The sequence below is a fragment of the Chrysochloris asiatica genome, unplaced genomic scaffold (assembly GCF_000296735.1).
Source record: "Chrysochloris asiatica unplaced genomic scaffold, ChrAsi1.0 scaffold00006, whole genome shotgun sequence".
NCBI lineage: Eukaryota > Metazoa > Chordata > Mammalia > Afrosoricida > Chrysochloridae > Chrysochloris > Chrysochloris asiatica.
Genome location: NW_006408524.1, coordinates 29970161 through 29978838, shown reverse-complemented (window position 1 = coordinate 29978838; position 8678 = coordinate 29970161). Strand labels below are relative to the sequence as shown.

The following is an 8678-nucleotide window of genomic DNA, read 5'->3' as shown; positions in this document are numbered from 1 at the left end:
TTTGCTCAGCATACAGGTTGAATAAGTATGGTGAAAGAATACAACCTTGTCGCACACCTTTCTTCATTTTAAACCATTCAGTGTTCCCATGCATCCTATACTGGGTTGTTGAATGAATCAACAATGGCCCATCTAGCCATTCTGTGGTGTGAGTCCAGTCAATTTGCCTCTGGTTAGTCCTGTTGTGGCGCTGTGGGTTAATGCACCAGACTGCAAAGCCATTTGAACTGCAAGGTTGGTGGTAACATATTTGCTTGTTTTTTCAAAGCACCTACTGTATTTTCTCTTCTGCAGGTTTGAAGGTTCAAATCCATCAGCTGCTGCTTGAAAACCCTACACAGGGTCACTATGAGTCGGAATTGACTTGATGGCATTTAACATTCAAGAAAAGGATGTTTTACATCCACCATATTCATTGGTCATTTTTAGCTTATAAGTGCCATTTAAGTTGGTTCTGACCCATAGCAACCCTATATAGGATTTCCAAGGAGTGACTGGTGAGCTTGAACCTCTGACTTTGCGGTTCAAACTGACGTTGCAGTCCAGCACTTTAACCCATAGCGCCATACCAGTACTCCTATATGAGAGGGGGTTTGAAAATGTTTATATCAGCCTAATTTAGCCATACTATTTTTCTGGAAGTTTACATCCTCTCAGTCTTGTTAAACAGAAATGTAATTTTACACAATTATTTGATTTGTTGATCATATACTTTACTATGTAAATTGAATTGTCAGTTAAAATGAGTGGAAATATATTGAATCTCTACATATATTAAGACAATTTTGTGGAGATTTAAAAAAAAATATTGTTAGAAAGAGATCAGATTAAAATTGTTGTACTTTGTTGTTTACTTTAGTTGGTAACAGGCGCGGATGGAATGCCACTAGTGAGAGAAACTCCAGTGTGATCCAGCCATCCAGGTTCTCCAGATCTGCTCCATGTGGGGGCAGCAGAGACCAAGGGAAGCAATCAGTAGGTTCTTTCCAGGGTGGAACTAGCAGAAGCAGCAGTGAATTAGCCTTGTCTCAGAGCTCATTTGCGTCACTTAACTCTGAAGAACAAAAGGATGAAAAGAAACTACTGTAAGTGAAATTCTGCATTATAACACATTCATAATATGTTCATAACTTCAGGGCTGCATTTAGTTAATCATTTGGTGTATTAACTAAAATATTAACATCCCTACTTTAGTACTGTTTATAACCATAAATGAAAAATTGTTAAATATTTAAAATGAAAATCGTAGACAATAAGATTTTTTAAAGCAGATGAAAAAAAAATCCTTTGCTTTGTTTTTCAGCGAAGAAATTGTAAAAGATATGGAGGTTTGTGAATCATCAGGGCAGTGGATGTTTTCTGTTTATTCACCAATGAAAGATAAACCTAATATTTCAGGTAACTGGGGAGCTATTTTAAAATATGTTCCAAAACTATTGCTTTCTAAATCTAAGACCATTCCAAATTCAAAAAATAATAGCCACCAACTTGTATACTGTTAGGAAAGTTTGGACATTGTTCACGGTATCTGGGTATTTTAGCAGAACCTCATAATTTGGGATTGAGGTTGAAGAATACATTTTTTTTTTTTAAGATGTATAGTTCTGATGAGAAAATAGTAATAAAAATCACAAGCCACCACAGCCCAGTTCCGTAAGCCCAAAAAGAGGTTCTACTTTTTGGATTTTGTACATAAAATTTCAGAACTTCTTAGCTGCATGTCTTGAGGAGGAGACACATTCTGTGTACTAATACGGCCTTGGCTCTCTACTTCTTTATCTTTCTAAGACTAACCATTTTTCATAAAGGCGTAGTATATTGAGACCTACCCTAGAGATAATATTTAACATGGGAGCACCTTAGCTCGGCTCACAGGGGGGTAGTATTTTTAAAAACAGAATGACTCTTTTCTTCCTGTTTGTCCATAGCTGCTTTTCTTCCTTTACTGTCCATAGCCCTTAACCCTTTCTGGGCTGGAATCTAGACCTTTTCCATGCTGAGTGGGCCTAAACCTATTCTGTTAAGGAAATAATGTTAAGTGCTGTGAAATCAGTTCCTACTTACAGCGACCCTGTGTGGGGTTTCTGATGAGCACCTGGTGAGCTTGAACTGCCAACCTTGTGGTTCAAACCAACTTTGAGAGTAAGACTGACAGGTGTAATACAAGGCACCTAGTTACATTTGAATCCTATAAACAATACCTGATACAATACCATGCAATGTTTGGGGCATACTTGCCTTAACAAGGAACTCTGCTGGGAAAATAGGAGTCTTGGCTGCTAACAGAAAGGTGTAGAAAAACTGTTTTGTCATTTAACAGTTTTTATACACAATGTTCAGTGACATTGATTCCATTCGAATTTTGTTCTGTGCTTTTCTTCACACTCTATTGTAGCCTAGTTCTATTCACAGGATAAATGAAGCTATGGCTGGTGTAGGCTATTAAACCTGTTAACTGGTTTCCAGTTTCCTTCTCTTTTGCTCCATATTAGTAGCAATCAGTAGTGTATTTTAGAGGACTGCTCACAAGCTTTTAAGACCTCAGATTTAGTTACCAAATTGGGGTGTATAATGTGAACTTTATGAACTCTAGTGTAATTGACCCATGAGACTGTGAACCCCAAGGTCATGTGATATGATTATGGCTGTGAAGTATGTGCATCAGTAAGTAGCTCCTATTTGATCTATCTATAGGTATGTATTATGGGGGGTTGTTGTGTCTTAAGGATATCATAAACAGAAGTCAAGCTGTGCTAACTTCACCCTCATTCAGTGTGATCTTTCCCATTACCATTTACAAAAAGTGGTTACTATCTAAAGAAGAAAGATGAGACTTTTTATGCTCCTGCAATAGATGTAAAGTCTCAGAAAATCCTATACAAGGTCACTATTGAACTGACACCATGGCACTGAACAATACTGCCATCTAGAGAATGAGCCCTGGACTGCTAACTGAAAGGTCAGTGGTTCAAACCCACTAGCCGCTTGTTCAGAAACCCTATACAGGCTTGCTTCTGTAAAGATTATATCCTTGGAGACTCATGGGCACTTCTACACTCTGTAAGAGAGACAACTCTGACTTCCTGGCTAATGAAGGTGCTCTGGTGGCAAAATTGTAAGGGCTCACTCATCTCCTAACTGGAAGGATGGTGGTTCAAATCCACCAGTCACTCCAAGAGAGACAAGACCTGGTTGTCTCTTCCCAAAGAGATTTCAGCCTAGAGAACTGAGTCACTATGAGTTAGAATAAACTAGACATTACAAAGCAGTGGCTAATGACAGTAGTTATCTTTTCATATATTACTGGTTGCTTGAATATTCTCTTTGGTAAAGGTTTTGTCTTTTCATGTCTTTTGCAGATTTAAAAATTGGATTATTAGTCCTTTTGTAGTTGCATTGCAGTTTTATATATATTTTTAAATATTAGTCTTATCAGATATGTTTTTCCCACTCTCTAGGTTCCTTTTACTCTTTTTATCAAGCATAACTTAAAATTTTTAATGAAGTCCCATTCATGGTATTCGTGCATTTGTAGTTGTATTTGATAATCTATAATATAATTTTTAGCTTTACCTGTTTTATGTGAAGAACTTGATAGATTTCTTGTTTATAGTGCTAGGTATGGGTCCTGTATGGTTTTTCTGCATGTACATATCCAGTTTTATTGGTTTTGACCGTTGACCTCTTGTTGAAAATCATTTGTCCATTTATTGAACTTTCAATTCTGTTTCTTTGATTTTATGTGTCTGTCACAGGAGAAAGCTAAGGCTGTCTGTTCCTATAAACATTTAGTCTCAAGCCACAAAGGCTCATTAAGAGTTGTAATCAATTTGACAGCAGTGAATTTGGATGTGTCTTTTTGAACCAGTACCAGGCTGTTTTGATTACTGTAACTATATACTATTTATTGAAACCAAGAAAGTAGGTCCTTCAAGATTGCTATTGGCTATTCAGGGCCTCTTTCCTTTCCATATAAAGCCAAGAACCATAAGGCAGTTCTAGCTGAGTCCTAGAGAATTTGGAATTCTATTCTGCATTTTCCCCCATTTTGATCAGGATTCTGTAGAATCTTTCATCAAAATGTTCAATTATGGTAGCCAGGTACCATCCACTTTTTCTGGTTTCATGGCAAAGAAAGCAGGTGTTCACGAGGGCAATTAGGTATAATTAGGTATGTGTTCTATATCTTCCCTTTTCTGAGTCTTTTTTTGTTGCTCCAGGCGAATAGATGGGTACTTGTAAACTTTTAAGACCAACTAACTAGAAGTCCAGACTCCTGGTGTGGCACTGAAGCGTTGGACCTCAAGGTTGGTTTGAAATGCAAGATTGGGTGTTCAAATCTACCAGCCGCTCCTTAGAAACCCTATGCAGGGTCACTATGAATCAGAACCAACTCAAGGCATTTAAAAACAAGTAGAAGAAAAGCACTACACATGTTGTTAGTTCGTTTAACTGGGAGGTGCCATGAAACCATGACCCTAAACCTCCAAACCAACCAAATCCCAAGACATGTTTCATAGCACATAAATATTTAGAGTACATGTCGAGACTGTAAATCCCTTAACTTTTGCCAATTCAACTTTTTACTGATGTACAATTTATTAACAGCAGTTACGATAATCAGCTGTTCAAGCTTACCCCTTAATCATCTGTCACCCTAAACCGAAAACTGTCTTAGCATTTATCAACAGCAGCAAACTGAAACTCAGTACTCTATAACAACTTCCCCTTCCTGCCTCCATCCCATCCCTTTGTTGTTATTAAGTGCCATCAACTTGGTTCTGACTCAGTAGTGACCCTGTGTAGCGTTTCTGAGGGAGCAGCTGGTGAGCTTGAACCACCACCGCCTTTACAGTTCAAACCCACACTGCCACACCAGGACTCCCTTCCCATCCCTGGTATCCCATCCTATTGATTAACTTTGGTCTCTATGTATCTGCCTTTTCTTGCCTTTTTTATATAAGTGAGGTCATATAATATTTGTTCTTTTTGACTTACTCCACTTATTACAATGTCTTCTGGTTATGTACATTATTGTGTTGAGGCTTCGTTTTTCTCAGTCACTGACTAGTATTCCATTGTGGGTTTGTATTACAATTTATCTGTTTATCTGTTGATGAGCATTTAGGTTGTTTCCACCTTCTGGCTATTATGAATAGTACTACAGTAAACCTAAAGTAGTGAGTCTTGGTGTGGCAGTGGCTCTTAAAGCTCTGGACCTCAAGGTCAGCTTGAATCACAACGTTGGCTGTTCAAACCCACCAGTCATTCCTTGGAAACCCTATACAGGTTCACTGAGTCAAAACCAATTCAGCAGCACCTAACAACAGCAACACAGTGAATAGCAGTGAAGTTGTTATACTTTCCCGCAGCTGCTGTACTATTTTGCATTTCTGTAAGAAATGGATAAGGATTTCAATTTCCCCACATCCCTTATTTTTTTCAGGCTCATACATACCTACCCTTTATAGCGTTTCCCAGGAGCAGCTGGTGATTTTGAACCACCCACCCAAATCCTGTAGTGCCACACCTTCCTGTTGTTAAGTGCCATCAGTTCTGACCCATAGCAACTCTGTATAGGGTTGCCAGGGAGCTTGGACCCTGGACCTTTTATTGTATTGTTGCTTACGAAATCTTTCTGGTTGTCTCTATTTTGATAAACAGTTAATTTTTCCTTGAAGTTACCCTGTAATTTTTTGAAATCTACTTGACTTCCTTGCCACTTGGAAGTTCTGTGTCTACGCCTGTTGCTTTATAGTTAATTTCATTATAAATTGTTAATTGGTAACCTGTTTTCATTTTGTTGTTTTGCTTTTCCTTCTACTTTCTATACTCAAGAGCAAGTTTCAGAGACTCTTCTCATATCCACTTTGGAGTTTTCTTTCTTCCCTGTCATTTTAATGATCTTTTGCTTTCTTCTTATATAATAATGTTCCTGTTACCATCTCATAACTTTTCTGGTCTTAGGTCATTAGTGTGGAATGCATAAGATCTGTTCTGTAGATAGTCTCCAAATTCAGGTGGTCATATTTTGGCTCTTTGGAATTGTTTTCAATTTCTTCAGTATAAGCCTGAACTTGTATAGAAATAATTGGTAGTCTGTCCACTACTGGCCCTTTGTCTTGTTTTGACTGATGATACTGAGTTTCTCAACTGTCTTTTCATGCCGAAATAGTCAGTTTGATTCCTGTGCATTGTATTTGGTGAGTTTCGTTCTCTTAGTCGCTTTTTTTTTTTTTTTAACTTTTTATTGTGAATTGAATCACAGTTTACAGGGCAGATCATCAGTTTTACATTCAACAGATCATATGCTTTGCTTCATTATTTGGTTGCATTCTCCTCCATGCACCAGCAGTTGAACAGCATTTAAGTCTACTCATTTTAACCCCTGCGTTCCTCCCTGTGTCTTCCTCCACACCCATCTTTCCTCAACATGTGTCTACCCCTCAGCGCATGTATCATTTCCTCCTCTTCCAAAAACCATCATAGATTGTTTCTTTTATCAAGAAAGCCCCCCTTTTCTTTTTTTCTTCTTGATGTACAAAAAAAAAACTTACACACAAACATACAGGGATGGATATAGAATCATTTAAACAACTAAAGGGCACAATCTGGAAGCTAGCCCTTCTCTTGAGTCTGGAGTCCTCAACTGCTCAATCTCTCCATGTCATCATCTCTGTCTCCATCTCTGAAGTCACCCTTTCTCTGGTTAGGGTATTGCATTAAGCTCATGTTCTTCTCTCTTGATGGTCCTAGGGTCCCCTTTTCCTGGAGTGTTAAATTAACTATTCCCCTCTTCTTGTTACACAACTTCTACCTGTACAGTTATCAACCCTGTGTACAGAGGGGATAGGTTTGATCCTTGATGTGAAGATTTTTTCACTCTCAGTTGGTATTTAAGTATAGGTCAAGTTCATCAAATTATAGGAATTTATCACATTTCTTTATATTCTTCTAGTCAAGTTCTGATTGTCAAGCCATCGAAGCTAGATCAAATGGATACTATCTGCAAGTTTGAGTGTTCTTTTGCATCTCCCCTCACTTCATATCAGCTGGATACTTCACTCAGCTCTAGCCCTCCATGGTTAGGTCCTTGTCCATGAGCTCAGGAGTTCCCAAGTCTCACTACACTTCGGACCAACCAGCCATTCCTTTTTCATCTCAAGGTATGGAATATGGTCAGACTCTGCCCGTATCTTCATTGCTGCCTTTCCCCCATTTCTGCTCACAAGTAGACCAACACAGTCGCCAACAAGTTTATGTGCCTACTTGTGTGTTTCAGTCTTTGAAGAGAGGTTTGTCCTGATGGGACTTGATTGCTTGTCATAGTCACTCCTTAAATGCTATTTTAAAAAGATATTTGCAGTAAATAAGTTGTTGATCTTGCACGATTATATCATGCTGCCTTAGTTATCTGTTGTTAAGTGCCATAGAGTTGGTCGTATAGGGTTTCCAAGGAGTGACTGGTGAGTTTGAACTGCTGACTTTGTTGTTCAAACCAAACTTGCAGTCCTTTGCTTATTTATCCTATAATACCACTATAACGGAAATATACTACAAGTGGATGGCTTCACCAACCAGAAATGTATTCTCTCACTGTTTAGACTAGAAGTCCACATTCAGAGTGCCAGTTCTTGGGGAAGGCGTTCTCTTTGTTGGTTCTAGAGAAAGATTCTTGTCTCCTTTCAGCATCTGTAGGTCCAGTATTTCTGAGAGATTTCCATACATCTTGGCATCAGTCTTCTCCTGGTTCCAGAATCTTTACAGTATAGGGACTCCAGGTCCAAGGACACACACACTCCACTCCTGGCCCTTCTACCTGGGTGGTAGTAGGTCCCTCTGTATCTGGTCACATCTATCTGTTCATTAGAATGTTGGTGAGGATTTTTGTACTTCTATGAGAGATGATTTGGTCTGTAATTTTCTTTTCTTGTGATGTCTAGATGACTTATCAGGATGATTCTGGTTTCATAGAACATTATCTGTAGTTTTAGTAAGACAAAAACTGACTGAGTAATATTCCATTTCCAGTTAATGTTTCCACAGAAACCTAACACATGCCTAAAAAGATTTTGTAATGAAGTTTTAGAAGCTGTTGAGATGTTGTCACGAACTAATGGACCTAATGATTCAAGACAGACTTTCTGGGTATCAGTTATTGCTTAGGATTGTTTTTGTTTTTCAAATCAGATGGCCACGTAAGGATCCTGCAAATAATTTGACATCGATGACTGAGCACCACAGTGCTGCATCTGTTGAAACATTTCCACTTGTACCCATCATTTCCTGGAGCCTTATTTTTTGGCAGTGCCTTTAGTACTGCTTGAACTTCTGTCTTCACAGTCCCAGTTCTGTGCATGTTTTCTAACTCTGTTTGTGTTGGTTTAAGGAAGTTATTTTGTTTCATATAAGTTTTCAAGTTTTTTGCAGTACAGTTTTTCATAATCTGTAGTGAATAGTGTATTTGGATTGTTGCCTACAATTTCAATTATTATTTTATTTATTTGCTTCTTAAAAATGTTTTTTCTTTTACCAGTCTCACAAAAGAACCAACTTTTGGTGCTTCCATTATTTTCTATTGTCTCACTGATTGGTAACTTTTGGCTTCTTTTATTCCTCCTTTTCTGTTTCTTTAAGTTGTTACATTAAGCTATTGATTTGAGTTTTTTTTTTTTTTT

The 8678-nt window shown here is 38.1% G+C and overlaps 1 protein-coding gene across 1 annotated transcript in view; it reads left to right on the top strand.

The window, feature by feature from the left end:
* NUPL2 (nucleoporin like 2) overlaps positions 1–8678 on the top strand; it is a 41224-nt gene that overhangs the window by 3267 nt on the left and 29279 nt on the right. Inside the window, exons 2-3 of the mRNA XM_006832217.1 lie at positions 860–1085; positions 1304–1398. Coding sequence (XP_006832280.1) covers positions 860–1085; positions 1304–1398 — 321 coding nt within the window. The remainder of the gene's footprint in view (positions 1–859; positions 1086–1303; positions 1399–8678) is intronic.